The sequence below is a fragment of the Anomaloglossus baeobatrachus genome, chromosome 9, assembly GCF_048569485.1.
Source record: "Anomaloglossus baeobatrachus isolate aAnoBae1 chromosome 9, aAnoBae1.hap1, whole genome shotgun sequence".
Classification (NCBI taxonomy): domain Eukaryota; kingdom Metazoa; phylum Chordata; class Amphibia; order Anura; family Aromobatidae; genus Anomaloglossus; species Anomaloglossus baeobatrachus.
This window is the reverse complement of record NC_134361.1, coordinates 84,884,766-84,904,291: the sequence shown is the minus strand read 5'-3', so window position 1 is coordinate 84,904,291 and position 19,526 is coordinate 84,884,766. Positions and strand designations below refer to the sequence as shown.

Here is a 19,526-nt window from a genome sequence, read left to right as displayed (position 1 = left end):
TTGTTACCCCTCTATAAATCTCTTGTAAGGCCACATCTGGAATATGGGATCCAGTTTTGGGCTCCACATTTTAAAAAGGACATTCGGAAGTTAGTCAGTTCAAAGGCGGCAACTAGACTACTACAAGGAATGGAAGGCCTCCCATATGATGACAGATTGAAAAAGTTAGATATGTTTAGCTTAGAAAAAAGACGTCTCAGAGGAGATTTCATTTATATGTATAAATACATGTGTGGTCAATATAAAGGACTGGCACATGACTTATTTCTTCCAAAGACAATACTAAGGACCCGGGGGCATTCACTGCGGGTGGAAGAAAAGCGATTCCGACAGCTAAATAGGAAAGGGTTCTTTACAGTTAGAGCAGTCAGACTGTGGAATGCCGACCACAAGAGGTAGTAATGGCAGATAATATAACCGCTTTTAAAAAAGGTCTGGATGATTTCCTTAGTACACAAAACATTGTTGGTTATAAGTGACTTAGGGACAAAATGTAGAATTGATGGAGGAAGGTTGAACTCGATGGACCTAGGTCTTTTTTCAGCCTATGTAACCATGATGCAATCATGTTAGAGGTGATTCTCAGGACTCCTGGCCAGCGACCACAGATAACTGACATGGCTGATGGATCATGACCTGTTAGCTAGTGACTGTATATACTATTATTATTATTATTATTTATTTATAGAGCACCATTGATTCCATGGTGCTGTACATGAGAAGGGGGTTACATACAAAATACATGTACAAGTTACAGTAGACAGACTAGTACAGAGGGAAGAGGGCCCTGCCCTTGCGGGCTTACATTCTATAGGATTATGGGGAGGAGACAGTAGGTGGGGTGTAGGTGGGGCGGCAGCTCCGCACGGTGGTGGGGCGGCAGCTCCGCACGGTGGTGGGGCGGCAGCTCCGCATGGTGGTGGGGCGGCAGCTCCGCACGGTGGTGGGGCGGCAGCTCCGCACGGTGGTGGGGCGGCAGCTCCGCACGGTGGTGGGGCGGCAGCTCCGCACGGATATACATGAAATTCTGTGTGTTGCTTACAAAAACAGTTACTACTTCTCTCTGCAGTTACCGCAAGCCAAGTCCGGAGAAACTGGAACTGAAGTCTCAAGGTCAGCTAAAACAAAAGACTCCATCAGAAATTAGCGTTCACATCGGTATCTCTGAAAACAGGAGAAGTTCCCCAAAGCTCAGCATGTTGGACCGCTTTATCACCTACAGCCGTGCTTCCCTCAATTCCTTTCTGTCTGATAAACATTCTCAGCACAGCGTCCCACTACATGACCCCGACAAACATACACTTCTTCTAGAAGAGCCAAGAGGTGAGGAAGACACCTTCCTGTGATCAGAAGCACCCAAATATTCTAGCGACACTAGTACTGACCATTGTATCTGCTAGAAACAGATGGATGGAAGAGCATACCTAAGAGCCAGCGTGGATGGACTTGGTGGACGAAAGAGACTTGTCACAAAGTGATGTACCAATGAGCCTTTTGTAGCTTCATATCAATACAATGCAGCGCCACCTTGTGGTAGCAAGGAGCGGACAGCCATTGACTATCAATCATATGTGCCTTATTGCCTTGAGACTATTATCATAGATTAATCAGGATGCTTTGGACTGATGTCAGGACATTTACACCTTCATTTTGTTATGGTTGTGAGTGATAAATCCACTCACTCATTATGTTCATAAATTGAATGGTGGGATATGAATGTCCCGATTTTGTTAAAAATGCTAGCTTTTCACATATGGCAGATATGTTAGGTCACAGGCATGGCTTCTCTATCTGCCATACAGAAACAGTGTTGACATTCTGAGAAAGCAGTGGAGACTCGTTTACTTCTCACTAATTGCACCCTCCACCCCCCAACATGAAAAGATGCTAACTCTACGTTCATCACATGATCGAACTGCTGCACTTTGTGACGCAACTTATTTGGTGCCTAGTTATTATTTTACTCTCACGCAGAGTAGAAAATCATCTAACAATGATTCTGCCAAGTCCCCAATCAGACCCTATAGGCTGCAACGAGGTCAGATAAAATGTTCATGCCACGGCAGGTTATTTTGGCTTAATTTATTACAAGTGTTTTTCAAGAGACTTCAGTCTAATATGGCGTGTGCGCTGATATGTCTTTTTTTTTTTTTTAATCCATTTTTAACATGATTCCGGCAGCCCGCTGTTCATATTGGACAACTCCTGCAATTTTTTATGTAATATTCCATAATATGGTGTAAAAATGTGAGATTATTTCCTAAATTTCCTATTCCCGTGTCTCGTTCTGAAAGTTTGATGGCACATACCATTTCCTCCAATGCTCCTCATAGTGAGGATATAACCGCCAATAACATGCAATTTTTGTTTTAGTCTTTCACCTGATAAAAAACAAAAAAAGGAAACGTGATTAAATGGTATAAGACCTAGTGTTTTTGTGATAAACGGCAGAGCTTTACCATCTTCAATAACTTGATGCAAGAAAACGATATTTAAAAGGGAATCAATCATTAGATTCATACTGTGTGAATCATGGATGTGTACATAAGGAAAACCTTGTCAATCAAGTGCGGTATAGAGAAACCTGCAAGGTACATGATCAGACTAGTCAACTCTACCTATGGTCTGCCATCCAACTTTTAAACAGCGTTTTACAGGCTTACCTGGCACTGATTCATGCTGCCCATGGTTTGGGCACCATAAATCTAATGATAGGTTGCCCTAACAGCTTTTTACAAATATTAAGCCAACGATACACATCTAGTGAAGTTATCTGAGCTCCCTGACCGTTGGATCGCCTGACCATCTTGTGTGTATAAGAACTAAGGCGGGCTTTGCACGTTGCGACATCGCAAGTCGATGCTGTGATGTCGCACGCGATAGTCCCCGCCCCCGTCGCAGCAGCGATATCTTGTGATTCCTGGCGTAGCGAACATTATCGCTACAGCAGCTTCACATGCACTCACCTGGCGTGCGACGTCGCTCTGGCCGGCGTCCCGCCTCCTTCCTAAGGGGGCGTGTCGTACAACGTCAGAGCGACGTCACACGGCAGGCGGCCAATAGAAGCAGAGGGGCGGAGATGAGCAGGAAGTAAACATCCTTCTGCATAGCCGCCGGCGACAGGTAAGGTGATGTTCCTCGCTCCAGCGGCTTCACACACAGCGATGTGTGCTGCCGCAGGAACGAGGAACTATATCGTACCTGTCGCGGCATCGGCATTATGGAAATGTCGGAGGATACACCGATGATACAATAACGACGCTTTTGCGCTCGTTAATCGTATCATCTAGAATTTACACACTACAATGTCAAAAGTGACGCCGGATGTGCGTCACTTTCGATTTGACCCCACCGACATCGCACGTGCGATGTTGCAACGTGCAAAGCCGCCCTAAGTGTCCCTCAATGGCAGATATTGGTGGAAAGAGCGGGCGAAGTGCGCGGGTTTATATTGCTTTCAATAGAAATCTGCTTGGAGATGAAACTTAAGCTTTTACCATGCATTATATTTGATAGGGGTATTCCCATCCAAAAGAGTTATGGTATATCCACAGGATATATACAGTAAAAGTGGTTTGAAAGGAATTATATAACACTCATACCTATATTTGTGCAAAAGACGTTCTCTCATCCCTCATGCAGTGCAGCATAGAAATATAAAGCAGATAAAATCTTTGTAATTCGGACGTATTGTAGAATTTGATGAGAAAAAGTAAATTGCATTCAATACTCTAACAACTGCTCGTCCTAGTGTCAGACAGTATAGATCAGATCGTGTCCAGAGGATCAGTGACTATAAGGCCGAGGCCACACTGGGATTACTGCTATTCCCTCGTATGACACTCTGCTCACACTGGCAGTACAGCAGAGCCGAGTGTCATGCGAGTGTCCCTGCGACTGAGGTCCGACCGGACCTCAGCTGCGGGGGGCGGGCCGGCACGAAGGAGGGGCGGGCTAGCGCTGCGGAGGGGAGGATTTCTCTCCCTCTCTCCTCTGTAGCCGGCTATTGCCATTCTCGCCCTGCACTCGCGGTACACCGGTGTACCTCGAGTGCAGTGCAATTTTTTATCTTGCCCCATACACTTGAATGGGTGCGAGAGAAATAGTCTTGCATTTCAATCACTGCATGCTGCGATTGTTTTCTCGGTCCGATTTGGGCGGAGAAAATAATCGCTCATGTGCGCTGATACACAGGCTAAAATTGGTCCGAGTGGAATGCGTTTTTTTTTTAATCGCACTCCACTCACACCGATTTTCTTGCCATGTGGCTTAGGCCTAAGTCTCAGCATCCAACAGAAGGTAGCTAGTGTGTCATGCTTTTATATTTATATAGCCACAAGATTTGTCATAAATCAGATAGATCCCAGGGACCCTCATCTTTCTCCAGATTGGTGGTCATCTGTCATCTTCATACCACTTGTTGAGGCGGCTTCTCTGATAGAGAGGTACAAAATGCATACAGCTGCACACTAAAATGCCATAAATGTATAAGGGAACTCTGGTACTGCATTACTGCTATATGAAAAAATGAGATTTTTAGTTTATGAATTGGCCAATGCATGCAAGCCCGGAAACCAAACGGCAAGGTAAATCTCAATAATCCGGGTACCTGACTAATATGCCACTATCTAGGTTAAAAACATCTGTGTCTGGGCAGCTAGACTAAAAAACTCTAACTTGAAATGCCACTAGAGACTCTGCCCTATGAACCAGGCTGTGTTCATAATCCTTATACCAGGAGTCCTAGCTGCCCAAACATAGAGGTTAGTCGAAATAGTGGCATTTCAAGTTACATTGCGATAGTGCTCATCTGAACTCTTATTCGGCATACATCTATCCCACCTAACTTTCCCATACTACAGATGAACGAACCCGAACATTAAAGTTTGGAGCCCATACCGAACACAGACATTACAAAAAAAAATTAATATCTGTGTTCGAGTTCAGATGCTTTACATATGCAAACCACTCGATGGAGCAACAGTGTGCTCCGATACACTCGGTGCCCAGCTGCTTGCAGTGTCTCAATGGCTTACACTGCGGGAAAAAGCAGTGTTATCGGATGTAGTTTGTACAAAAACAAAGATCCACAGTTCCTCCTTCCCTAGAAATGCCCTGTTTATGACTGGCTGTATGTAGGCAGAGAGCTGAACTGCCCAATCAGTGACTTCCAATGAGGTTCAGGTGAAGTCCAGGTCCAAAATTGAACTTTATCTACAGTCCGACTGAACCTGCAGAACCTGAACTTCCACAGGTCCGCTCATCTCTATCCCATACTCATGAATGTTTAATCAAGCCGTCAACACATTTTTAATGGGGACAACTCAGCCACTATCAGAAACCTGTCAGCAACCTATCTCCCCTGTAAAGAGAATGATCCGTTGAATTTCAGGTGTGGATTATGTTATCTATAAAGATAAGTCATGAGGCCCAAAGGCTATGTTCACATGGCTTTTTTGCTGTTTTTTTTTAGCTGCGTATTTGCCTTGGTTTTATGCAAATCCATGCTAATAAAACGCTGCTTTTTCAGTCCCAGCAAAGTCTGAGATTTCTGAAATCTCATGCACACACAAACACCTGCAGACTTTTTCCTGACTGTTTTGTCAAATACAGTGGAACCTTGGTTTAAGTGTGCACTCCCGGAACCAATTATGCTCGTAATCCAAGTTACTCTTACATCAAAGCGAATTTTCACATAGGAAATAATTGAAACACAGACAATTCGTTCCATAACCCAAAAACGTTGACTGTATTTATACAAACTTATTACAGTAATACAAAATAATGTACTGTATTCATATAAAATGATAATACAATGATATAAATACCGTACAGTAAAAAACAAAGCAAATTAAACTGCACTTTAGCTTACAATAAAATTGTTGGTGTTTGAGAAGTACAGTACAAGCAATGTGCTGCACTGGTTAGCAGAAAGAAAGTACAATACTGTATCCATAAATGCAAATTAATAGACATTCTATATAGTATATACTGAACTGTACAATGGTATACTGTATACAGTAAATATGTACAGTGTTACCTCCAGATCAGGTCAGCGTGGAGAAAGGACAGAACCGGAAGCGTGCACGGTGAGGATTTGCTCTTATTGCAAATCATTGCTCTTAAACAAAGTTAAAAATTTGTAAAAAGCTTTGCTTGTCTTACCAAACGCTCTCAAACCAAGTTAGTCTTAAACCAAGGTTCCATTGTACCTGCATTATTGCTTCAGATTTCAAAGAATGAGCATGTCAGTTCTTTGCAGCGATTTTTGCAACGTTTTTTCATTGATACAACCCATTTTGTAGAAAAAACGCCGCAAAAATGTCACTAAATACGCAGATGACTCAAAGGAGATTTCCTGCCATAAGATCAGGTTTTGGTCAGGAAAAAAACTTACCAAAAGAGCCCTGTGTGAACATAGCCTTATGCACTTCAGATTGTCAGGTGGTCCAGGTGAAGTCTGCCAGTTCGGATGGCTCTTATCCAATATGTATATGCTTTGCAAGTTCGGACGACTTACAACTATTTGTATGAACCTTTCCTCACATTTATAAGTTGCAGTGAAGGGATTTCATCCAGAACTTAGAGATCCTCGTGTACTGCATTATGTTTCCTAGATTCTTTACAAAATTATCAGTAACTGCATCTCCCAGTTCTGTTTTTGCAATGATGGGGAATCCTAGCAGTAATGTTTGTCTGTTTGTAACATATTTAATGATTTTATGTTGGTTTATTTTCTGATACAAATGTATTTATTTCTTTTACATTATATAAATTACTCTGCTTTATGTGTCAGAATTAAGAAAACCAAAATATCTCCACTTGTTTTACTCAGCAATAATATAAACTGATATGATCATTTAATTTCCAGTGAATTTTCTTACTTCTATTTATTTGGTTACTATATCCGTAGCTAAAGCTGTATTTCCAATTATTTTATAACACATTTGTGTTATAAAATCTGTGTTATTACAATCTGTGTAAGTGACTGTTCACACACTGTTTGGTAGTTGGGTAAGGCCGGGTACACCTATCCGGCTTTTTGCCGGTTTGACGGATGCGGCGCACGCCAGTACGGTGTATACAAGCGCCGGTCACATGCTGTCATGTGACCGAGTATGTGACCCGTTAGTTGCGGCGCTGCCACTGTACTGTATCTGGCGTGCGCTGCATCAGTCAAACCGCCGAAAAGCCGGATATGTGTACCTGGCCTAAAGCAAATGCAATGGGAGAAACTATCTGTCAACATACACAAATCCATAGTCCCCTATATACCAAAAGCATGATCTTTTACATCTGACAGGCAGGTGTATCGCAGTTTGGCACCTATACACCTATAAATATTAGGTATCCAAGATTTGCAATGAGTGCATATGTCTGGATATTTTCCAAAGTGTTAATTAAGTCATACTTGAATGATTTCCTATGCCCATTCTTTTAGTAATTGTTCTACGTAAAGTTATGGCAATTCAGCTACAAACATTTGACAATTTTCACAAGTATAAAATTACGTTACATAAATTAAATATAGTTAACTCATACAAAAAAAAAAACTATGCAGTATTTTTTCAATGCATACTATCCATACTTCTACTTGTATAGTTTTCTAACCATTGGTTTAAAAAGAGTCTGTTACCAGTTTTATTTCTTCTTTCTGGGACAAACATGATGTAGGGGCAGAGACCCTAATTCAAGCAAAGTGTCACTTACTGAACTCCTCTCAGTTTTAGGGTTCACTCACATCTGCATGTAAAACATAGCTCCGTTGTTGCTCCTGAATTGGAGTGAGATGAGTGTCATTTCTTATGTCAGTGTACGTAAGTGCATTTGGTCTCCTTGCCTAGTCTCCGTATGATGTCCGTGTGTCATCCATATGATGTCCATGTGTCATCCATGTAACATGCGTTTTTAACATGGAGTTTTACAAACTGTCAAAAGCTAGATAGATACTTTATATAGATGTGTGCAACACTTATACAGTACAGACCAAAAGTTTGGACACACCTCATTCAAAGAGTTTTCTTTATTTTCATGACTCTGAAAATTGTAGATTCACATTGAAGGCATCAAAACTATGAATTAACACATGTGGAATGAAATAGTGAACAAAAAAGTGTGAAACAACTGAAAATATGTCTTATATTCTAGGTTCTTCAAAGTAGCCACCTTTTTGCTTTGATCACTGCTTTGGACACTCTTGGCATTCTCTTGATGCGCTTCAAGAGGTAGTCACTGGAAATGGTTTTCACTTCACAGGTGTGCCCTGTCAGGTTTAATAAGTGGGATTTCTCGCCTTATAAATGGGGTTGAGACCATCAGTTGTGTTGTGCAGACGTCTGGTGGATACACAGCTGATAGTCCTACTGAATAGACTGTTAGCTGATTTTTTTCTTGCAATAATACAAATTATAAGTAAAGAAAAACGAGTGGCCATCATGACTTTAAGAAATGGAGGTCAGTCAGTCTGAAAAATTGGTAAAACTTTGAAAGTGTCCCCAAGTGCAGTGGCAAAAACCTTCAAATGCTACAAAGAAACTGGCTCACATGAGGACCTCCCCAGGAAAGGAAGACCAAGAGTCACCTCTGCTGCGGAGGATAAGTTTATCCGACTCACCAGCCTCAGTAATCGCAGGTTAACAGCAGCTCAGATTAGATACCAGGTCAATGCCACACAGAGATCTAGCAGCAGACACATCTCTAGAACAACTGTTAAGAGGAGACTTTGTGCAGCAGGCCTTCATGGTAAAATAGCTGCTAGGAAACCACTGCTAAGGACAGGCAACAAGCAGAAGAGACTTGTTTGGGCTAAAGAACACAAGGAATGGACATTAGACCAGTGGACATCTGTGCTTTGGTCTGATGAGTCCAAATTTGAGATCTTTGGATCCAACCACCATGTCTTTGTGTGACGCAGAAAAGGTGAATGGATGGACTCTACATGCCTGGTTCCCACCGTGAAGCATGGAGGAGGAGGTGTGATTGTGTGCGTGTGCTTTGCTGGTGACACTGTTGGGGATTTATTCAAAATTGAAGGCATACAGAACCAGCGTGCCTACAACAGCATTTTGCAGTGGCATGCTATTCCATCCGGTTTGCGTTTAGTTGGACCATCATTTATTTTTCAACAGGACAATGACCCCAAGCACACCTCCAGGCTGTGTAAGGGCTATTTGACTAAGAAGGAGAGTGGTGGGGTGCTACGCCAGATGATCTGGCCTCCATAGTCCTCAGACCTGAACCCAATCGAGATTGTTTGGGATGAGCTGGACCGCAGAGTGAAGGCAAAAGGGCCAACAAGTGCTAAGCAACTCTGGGAACTCCTTCAAGACTGTTGGAAGACCATTTCCGGTGACTACCTCTTGAAGCTCATCAAGAGAATGCCAAGAGTGTGCAAAGCAGCAATCAAAGCAAAAGGTGGCTACTTTAAAGAACCTAGAATATAAAACATATTTTCAGTTGTTTTACACTTTTTTGTTAAGTATTTCATTCCACATGTGTTAATTCATAGTTTTGATGCCTTCAATGCGAATCTACAATTTTCAGAGTCATGAAAATAAAGAAAACTATTTGAATGAGAAGGTGTGTCCAAACCTTTGGTCTGTACTGTATAATGTCCCACCCCCCTGCATAATTTAAGCTGGTATCCTCTAGTGTCTCTCATGTGATGCTAAAAGGTGTTTAGCCTTGTTTTTAGGCTCTTAATCAAAAATTAAAAAAAAAAAAAAAAAAGACTTGGACGCCCTTATTTTTGGTAGCCAGCTAAGATGAAGCAGATAACTGCAGACTACAGCTGGCAGTTTTACCTTGGCTGGTTATCCAAAACAGAGGTCACCCCATGCTGTTGTTTTAAATTATTTTATTTAAAATTAAATAAATAATAAAAAGCAAAAACTGGTTTCGCCCCCCCCCCCCCCCCCCCTCCTCCTCAAATTTCATCACCAGCCAAGGTCATTGGGTGCGGTGGCAACTGGGATAATATATGGGGATGATGCCAGCTGTGAATTGCCAGCCGCTATCAAGCCCTGATATTAGTAATGGGTGGGCGTCTACCAGACACCCCCCATTACTAATCCAGTATTTGTAAATGGAAAAAATACACCAAAAATATTTTATTAACCCCTGAAACAAGTACTCACCAATTTATCAAAAAAAAAAAATCCTTTCAGGTCCGCTGTAATCCATAGCGATGTCCCATGAGTTATGACGTTCCTCTAAAACAAAAATGAAATACATGAGAGAAATTGTAAAGAAAAAAGACAAGACACCCTACTTAACCAATTTATTACTCTTCAAAACCCTAATCCAGGCCTTTTGTAATCCATTAAAAGGAGGTTCCACAAAGTTCGCACACTCACTGTTCCACCCTGTGAAGCATACAATGTTTCCTATAGGCTGGAACAGCAGCCACAGGCAGCTCTCACACACTACTGTGTGGGAACCATAGCTGTGAACTGAGATGACCTGATGAGGTCATCTCAGGACACACAGAGTAGCGTGTGACCTGCCGTGTACATTGACGTACAGTGAGGTCAGGAGTTCACCGTATGTCAGTGCCCACAGTGGCTCTATACACAAAGTAGTGCGAGAGCCGCCAGGACTGCCCGAGCTACTTTTATGTGAGAACCGCCACGGGCACTTACCTGTGGTGAACTCATGATGTCCCTGCCTGTGGCAGGTCACACGCTACTGTGTGAGCCACATGCTATGACCTGGGGTGACCTCATGAGGTCATCGCAATTCACAGCTGTGGTTCTCACACAGCACAAGGTGTGAGGCTGCAGTGGCTGCTGTTCCAGCCTATAGGGAACATTCTGTTCTTCATAGGCTGGAACAGTGACTGTGGTTATTGGTGAATGAGGGTGTCTATTGTCTTGTCTTTTTATTTCTTAAATATTTGTCACTATTTTTGTCTTCGTTTTTTTGGAAAGTTGTGGGACCTTGCTGTGGATTACGGCGGACTTGAAATGATTTTTTTTGTTTTCCTAATAAATTGGTGAAAGAGGGTTTGTGTCGGAGAGGGGGGATTTATTGTAAATAAAATATTTTTGGTGTATAATTTTCTATTTACAAATGCTGGATTAGTAAGGGGGTGTCTGACTCCCACCCATTACTAGTACTAGTAATAACTTTTTGATGATATTCTAATTTCTTGAGCTGCACGTATATGGAGCTATTTATTTCAGTACTTCAATACAAAAAGGGAAACACATACAGTATATTAGAGTCATTACACACAGAGGGATCTATTTCATGTGTTATTTCTGTTAATGTTGACGATCATGGCTTACAGCCAATGAAAACCCAAAAGTCATTATCTCAGAAAATTAGAATATTATATAAGACCAACTGAAAAAATGATTTTAAACTCCGGTATGATGTAAGATATACTGACCAGGAAATCTAGATATAATTTGATTGTTTGGTAATCAAGATTGTTAGTCCTTTAGCGTTACCCAGGATGCACCACGTGGAGGCGGACTAACATTGCACCCCAAAACTATGAACGGTTTTGTAAAGCAGTTATTATAGCTGCAAAGAAATCAATACCACGTGGCTTTCGCAAAGAATATATCCCAAGATGGTCTGATGAATGTGAACAACTGTACAGACAATTTCTTGAGAGTGAAGATGGTGAAATCAGTGAGGAATTGTTGAACAAACTGAATGCAGCACGTTGTATTAAATGGATGGAAACAGTTGAGAATTTGGACTTTAAAAGGTTCACTGGAAAAGCATGGTCTCTTTTAAGAAAACTATAAGGAAATCGTAAAGTAAAGCAGAAAACGAATGCTATAACTCCAAATCAAATTGCAGCACACATTGTGAACATCTCAAGAAGCCAAAAAACCGAGCTCACACCATAGAAGTTAAAAATAAGTGTAAGCTACTAAAATAATCAGTGGCGCCAACTGAAGAATACTCACGTGCTTTTACAACCTGTGACATTGAAATTGCCCTTGCTGAAACTAAAATTAACAAAGCTCCCGTCTCTGATGGGATCCATCCTGAATTTCTCAAAAACTGTGGACCTTATGCGAAAAAATGGATGGCAAAGTTCTTCTCAGATATTATGGAGAATGGTCAAGTCCCTAGTAAATTAAAACATGCCAAAATAATTGCATTGTTAAAACCTGGGAAGCCTGAAGATAATCCATCAAGCTATAGACCCATTGCCTTGTTGAGTTGCTTATACAGTGCCTACAAGTAGTCTTCAGCCCCCTGCAGATTTAGCAGGTTTGATAAGATGCAAATAAGTTAGAGCCTGCAAACTTCAAACAAGAGCAGGATTTATTAACAGATGCATAAATCTTACAAACCAACAAGTTATGTTGCTCAGTTAAATTTTAATAAATTTTCAACATAAAAGTGTGGGTCAATTATTATTCAACCCCTAGGTTTAATATTTTGTGGAATAACCCTTGTTTGCAATTACAGCTAATAATCGTCTTTTATAAGACCTGATCAGGCCGGCACAGGTCTCTGGAGTTATCTTGGCCCACTCCTCCATGCAGATCTTCTCCAACTTATCTAGGTTCTTTGGGTGTCTCATGTGGACTTTAATCTTGAGCTCCTTCCACAAGTTTTCAATTGGGTTAAGGTCAGGAGACTGACTAGGCCACTGCAACACCTTGATTTTTTTCCCTCTTGAACCAGGCCTTGGTTTTCTTGGCTGTGTGCTTTGGGTCGTTGTCTTGTTGGAAGATGAAATGACGACCCATCTTAAGATCCTTGATGGAGGAGCGGAGGTTCTTGGCCAAAATCTCCAGATAGGCCGTGCTATCCATCTTCCCATGGATGCGGACCAGATGGCCAGGCCCCTTGGCTGAGAAACAGCCCCACAGCATGATGCCACCACCATGCTTGACTGTAGGGATGGTATTCTTGGGGTCGTATGCAGTGCCATCCAGTCTCCAAACGTCACGTGTGTGGTTGGCACCAAAGATCTCGATCTTGGTCTCATCAGACCAGAGAACCTTGAACCAGTCTGTCTCAGAGTCCTCCAAGTGATCATGAGCAAACTGTAGACGAGCCTTGACATGACGCTTTGAAAGTAAAGGTACCTTACGGGCTCGTCTGGAACGGAGACCATTGCGGCGGAGTACGTTACTTATGGTATTGACTGAAACCAATGTCCCCACTGCTATGAGATCTTCCTGGAGCTCCTTCCTTGTTCTCCTTGGGTTAGCCTTGACTCTTCCGACAAGCCTGGCCTCGGCACGGGTGGAAACTTTCAAACGCTGTCCAGGCCGTGGAAGGCTAACAGTAGTTCCATAAGCCTTCCACTTCCGGATGATGCTCCCAACAGTGGAGACAGGTAGGCCCAACTCTTTGGAAAAGGTTTTGTACCCCTTGCCAGCCTTGTGACCCTCCACGATCTTGTCTCTGATGGCCTTGGAATGCTCCTGTGTCTTTCCCATGTTGACCAAGTATGAGTGCTGTTCACAAGTTTGGGGAGGGTCTTAATTAGTCAGAAAAGGCTGGAAAAAGAGATAATTAATCCAAACATGTGAAGCTCATTGTTCTTTGTGCCTGAAATACTTCTTAATACTTTAGGGGAACCAAACAGAATTCTGGTGGTTTGAGGGGTTGAATAATAAATGACCCTCTGAATAAACTTTTCACAATTTAAAAAAAAAGAAATAACATTCTTTTTTGCTGCAGTGCATTTCACACTTCCAGGCTGATCTTCAGTCCAAATGTCACAATGCCAAGTTAATTCCGAATGTGTAAACCTGCTAAATCTGCAGGGGGTTGAATACTACTTGTAGGCACTGTATAAGCTCTTAGAACGCTTAATATATAACAAGATTGTTAGGGTGAACTCTTATTCTGAGAACACTAGTTGCCTACTGCCTGGCCGAATTGGTATGGGCCAAGTGCATGCGTAAAAGAATTCACACCAGACACAGTCAGATATGAAATCTCTTCTTGGTCACAGTAAAGATGGCACCGAACAGACAGAGACGGAGCATGCGTCCTCTTGATATAGGCTAGGGGCGTACACAAGTTCAGATATGCCCAATTAGTGGGACAGTTCATGCGCTAGCGAATGGGGAGATCCGTGTTGCTGTTGATGGGCGGGTCTGACCAGTGGATGAAACCATGATGATGGGAGGGACGTCATTTAGTGGATCCATGCTGATGGTTTGGTCTGTGATGTCATCTGATCTGTGGGTTGGTCTTCTAGCTTGACCAGGGGTCTTCCCTTATATGGTATCTTCTTTCATCTGGAAATTCCTTGCATTCCAAGCAAGGTGTGGAGAACAGGAAATGGCAGCCACCTTTATATCTGTGCCATGTATATGATCTGAAACCTGAATTATGTAAGGCAAATCGACATATTTCCCACAATCCCTTGTCAAGAGGTTAATTAAGTATTTGATGGAAAGGTCCTCCTCAACAAGATCAGTTTGAAGATTTTCGACTCAATACCTATAGAGCAAGCCGGCTTCAGACCTGCTGGAAACTGTAGTGACCAAGTCTTAGCTTTGACAACTCTCATTGAAGCTGAATTCCAGAAGAACAAGAAAGTTTCAGTGGCGTTTATCGATCTCTCTGCCCCATATGATACTGTGTGGAGGGAAGGACTTTTATATAAGTTTTTGAAGGTGATTCCATGTAAGAAAATTATGTACCTCTTGGACAATATGATTGCAAATCGAACTTTTCATCTTATTATGGGAGATTCAACCAGTTGTAAGAAATCTTTAACCCCTTCAGCCCCGGGCCACTTTCCGTTTTTGCGTATTTGTTTTTTGCTCCCCTTCTTCCGAGAGCCGTAACTTTTTTATTTTTCCGTCAATCTTGCCATATGAGGGCTTGTTTTTTGCGGGACAAGTTGTACTTTTAAATGAAACCATAAGTTTTACCATATGGTGTACTGTAAAACAGCAAAAAATTCCAAATGCGGAAAAATTGCAAAAAAAGTGTGATGGCACAATAGTTTTTGGGATGTTTTATTCACAGTGTTCACTATATGGTAAAACTGATGTGTGGGTATGATGCCTGAGGTCGGTTCGAGTTTGTAGACACCAAACATGTGAATTTTTTTTAACCCCTTAGATACAAGTAAACCTAAACAAGTTTGTCCAATAAAAGTGGCGCACGTTTTGCGCCATTCTCCGAAACACGTAGCGTTCTTATTTTTTGGGATCTATGGCTCAGTGATGGCATATTTTTTGCGTCTTGAGCTGACGTTGCTAATGGTACCATTTTTGCGCAGATGCTACGTTTTGATCGCCTGTAATTGCATTTTGCGTAAAACTTGCGGCGACCAAAAAACGTAATTTTGGTGTTTGGAATTTTTTTGCCACTACGCCGTTTACCAATTAGATTAATTGATTTTATATTTTGATCGGGCATTTCTGAACGCGGCGATACCAAATATGTGTATATTTATTTATTTTTTAACCCTTTAATTTTCAATGGGGGGAAAGGGGGGTGATTTGAACTTTTAGGTTTTGTTTTTTTTTATTTTTTTAAAACTTTTTTTTTTTACTTTTTTTTTATTTTACTAGTCCTCCTAGGGGGCTATAGCGATCAGCAATCCAATCGCTCTTATCTATCTGCTGATCACAGCTATACAGCTGTAAACAGCAGATTCAGTCACTTTCTGTTTCTCTCTACTTGCGGCCGAGGGAAAATGAAAGTGAAACTTCATAGCTGCAGGCATCATCACATGACCCTGTGCTACGATGGCCGCTAAGTAAAAAACATGGCCGCACGCATATAGATCTTGCTGCTAGACTTTGGCAGCAAGATTTAAGGGGTTAATGGCCACGGGTGGAAGCGATTCCACCCGCGGCTAGCAGGCACACGTCAGCTGTTGAAAACAGCTGATATGTGTGCTGACCGCCGCCTGCCCGCGGCAGGGGGCGGGGCTTAACGGGACACGCTCCATGACGGATATATCCGTCCATGGTTGTGAAGGGGTTAAACAACAGACTGGCCCAGGGATCATTGCTGGCAACTCTCCTGTTTGCTCTGTACCTAGCTGATTTTCCTAAAACAGTGTCAGAAATTTGGATATGCCGATAACTGGGCACTATGGTAAGCAAAACAATGGAGGAAGCAGAGGATGTTCTTAGAAAAGATCTTAGTGTAATGGGAAAGTACTTCCGACAATGGAGATTAAAACCTAACCCATCAAAAACGGAAGTTTGTTGTTTTCATTTACACAATGCAAGTGCTAAGACTGAACTTAATGTACAATTTGAAGGCCAATCTGTTAAACACAATTTCAATCCTAAGTACTTCGGTGTAACCCTTGATAGAAGTCTAACTTTTAAATCCCATCTGGATAAATTGGCGCAGAAACTGAAAGCACGTAATAATTTTATTCAGAAACTTTGTGGATCCTCCTGGGGCTCGGCAACATCTGTTTTGAGAACATTGACTCTTGCCCTGGTGTACTCTGCTGCAGAATACTGTGCTCCAGCATGGTTAAATAGCTGTCATGTAAACTTAATTGACACTCAGCTGAACAACTCTTTGCGTATAATATCTGGTGCTATTAGACCTACACCTGTTCACTGGTTACCTGTCCTGAGTCATATCGCACCCGCAAATCTAAGAAGACAAAAGCTCCTACTTAAAGAATACACTAAAGTAGTGAATAATGAAAAACTTCAAATACACCAAAATATCAGAGATGTTACAATACAACGATTGAAATCAAGACACCCACCCATCCGAACTGCAATCACCTTGCATGAACAAGACTTCAATTTAGAGGAGAAATGGCGAGAACTTTGGGTCAATGTAGTAGACGGTGATCCCCAAATGTTCCCTAATTTACAAAACCCTCCACCAGGCTTCAATCTACCAAGGAAAACATGGGTTACTCTAAATCGTATCAGAACAAAGTTTGGCACCTGTGCAGATTTTATGTATAAGTGGGGAAAATATGACTCTCCGATCTGTGACTGGAGCAGATCATCAAACTATCCAGCACATTGTTGAGGAGTGAGTGCCCCCTGAGATCCTACCATGGTGACAAGAATGATTTCTATATTGTAAATGATAACGCTATTGCATATATAGAAAATCTTGATATTCAAATTTGATTTCTATCCTTTTGATATTTTTCAATCACTGTCTATTGTCTGGTGTTTATATTTAAATGATGGTAAGGTATACATTCATACAATTAAATAAATAACTTTTAAACTCAGAAATGTGGACACCTACAGAAACGTCTGTACAGTAAGGGTATGTTCACACATGTTTTCTTTTTCTTTACCACAAAGATGCAGCGTTTTTGTCCCCAAAAAACGCAGTAAAAACGCAATGCGTTTTTGGTGCGTTTTTACCGCGTTTTGCCCAATGCGTTTTTTTTTAATGTCAAATTATTGACTAGAAGGGCTCAAAAACGCTGGAAAAATGCAAAAAGAATTGACATGTTGCATCTTCAAAAACGCAACCAACAAAAGATGCCCAGTGTAAGATTAAAATCTCAGACTTTGCTGGGAGAAGGAAATTAATGCATTTTGGTGCATCTTTGTAACCTCAAAAATGCAGCAAAAGATGCCCGGTGTGAACTTAGCCTAAATGCACTCAATACTTGGTCGGGGCTCCTTTTGCATGAATTACTGCATTAAGGCGTGGTATGGAGGCGATCAGCCTGTGGCACTGCTGAGGTATCATGGAAGCCCTGGTTGCTTTGATAGCAGCCTTTAGTGTGTCTGGATTGTTGGGTCTGGTGCCTCTCATTTTCCTCTTCACAATACTCCATAGATTCTCTATGGGGTTTAGGTCAGGTGAGTTTGCTGGCTAATCAAGCACAGTGATACTGTGGTTATTAAAAACTGAACAAGGAATGAGCTAATAAATCCCCTTAATAAAGGAAATAAATCTAAATAAAATGTATAGAATAAAATTTGTTAATTTTATTCTAAATTTTATTATTATATTAATACAAAGTACAGCAATGACATGCAAAAAAGGGCCTGAGGAAATATGAAAAATGTGCTGCCAGACCATCAAGTATAACACCATCCACACTGAAGAATAAGCTTCATCAGATCTCCATGACGCATGAAAATAACGTGAGTATTAATAAAGTGACAAATGACTATATACAAAATACAATGTTGGGTATGCAAGTTAATTTATAAAGTGCTAAGTGTAGCAGCAAAAAACTCACTAAAAATTCACCATTAAATCATATAGAACCTTGCAAATTACACTGCCATGTTATAATCACAAGGTGGCAGCATTGCTCTGTATTAACATGGCTCTTGGTGAGAGCCTTACTTCACAGTGCATACACAACCATTAGGCTATGTGCGCATGTGTGCGAGCTGCACCGCACCGAAAAAGTGCGCTTCAGAGCGCAGCTGAAAAGCTCCGTGCTGAAGCGCATGGTGCCGGCAGAGAATGTGCGCTCTGCATGCTGCCTCTCCCTATAGACAGCATGCAAACCGCACGGAAGAAGTGACATGTCACTTCTTAGAACGCAGCGATTCGGGCAGCAGCCGAATCGCTGCGTTCTAAGATGCCACGTGCGCACGGCTCCTGCACAATCTCCATAGACTGTGCAGGGGCCGCAGGATGCATGCAGTTACGCTGCGGTGCAGAACGCAGTGTAACTGCATGCAATATGCACACGTGCGCACATAGCCTCAGGGTTTATAATAGAGAATATGTGCACAGCCATGTGGATTGTGCAATATATATATATATATATATATAATATATTACTGTGTGTATGTACAAATATCATATAAAATCTCTCATGAATAGGTAACTATAACATGGCCAGGAGAAATAGAACTTAAGTGCTGGTGGAGCAGTATCCAATCATCAGATCCCTCTACCCCGATGTACGTTTCACTTCCTGCTTCCTCAGGGGCGTGTCCCACAACAAGCTTTTCCTCTTGGGAGCATCACTATAATCATTATCTTGTAGGTTTTTGCTTTTCAGGTTTCTGTTCCTGCTCCAGAGTCTTGGTCTGATGTGACCATGATCTTAATGAAGTTGTATATTATGCCTCAAGGAAGGTGTCTAATAATATATAATGCAATAAAGATTTTCCAGCAACCGCATAAACCGATCAGCAAGTTTGCTAGAAAAGTTTTATTTAGAATTTTTACCAATGACGTCTATGTAATTTCTTAGGGTCCTTTGACTTGTAAAGATCAGTTAGTAAAAATTACCACTGATTGATGAAATAACGAACTGGCAAGGTTCCAGAGACATACAATTTAGTGTAATAACGATCTATTTTTTGTCACTTTGCTTTAGAAATTACTGATCTACCTCTTGTCCCCTCTGCCAATGACTAGCACATACTGTAGCTATTCACATAAGGGGATAAAACGCTGACGGCATCATACAATAATATGATCAAATATTTTATCTCTTTAGACTTCATCTAACTCCTAGTTATTATCCCGCATTATATGAGCAGGCAGAGCCAGATTTTCCTGCTAAGAGGACACTGTGATTATGCTGGAAATTCCCCTAAATAAGCTAACATATTATAAGTATATAGTCAAGAAGGCTGACCTGTCATTCTGTGCAT

The 19,526-nt window shown here is 41.6% G+C and overlaps 1 protein-coding gene across 2 annotated transcripts in view; it reads left to right on the top strand.

The window, feature by feature from the left end:
- ATP7A (ATPase copper transporting alpha) overlaps window positions 1–7,023 on the top strand; it is a 132,440-nt gene extending 125,417 nt beyond the window's left edge. For both annotated transcript variants that reach the window (XM_075323856.1, XM_075323854.1), the window contains one exon: window positions 1,070–7,023. In XM_075323856.1, coding sequence (XP_075179971.1) covers window positions 1,070–1,346 — 277 coding nt within the window. In that variant the 3' untranslated portion in view covers window positions 1,347–7,023. The remainder of the gene's footprint in view (window positions 1–1,069) is intronic.
- Window positions 7,024–19,526: the final 12,503 nt, after the last annotated feature.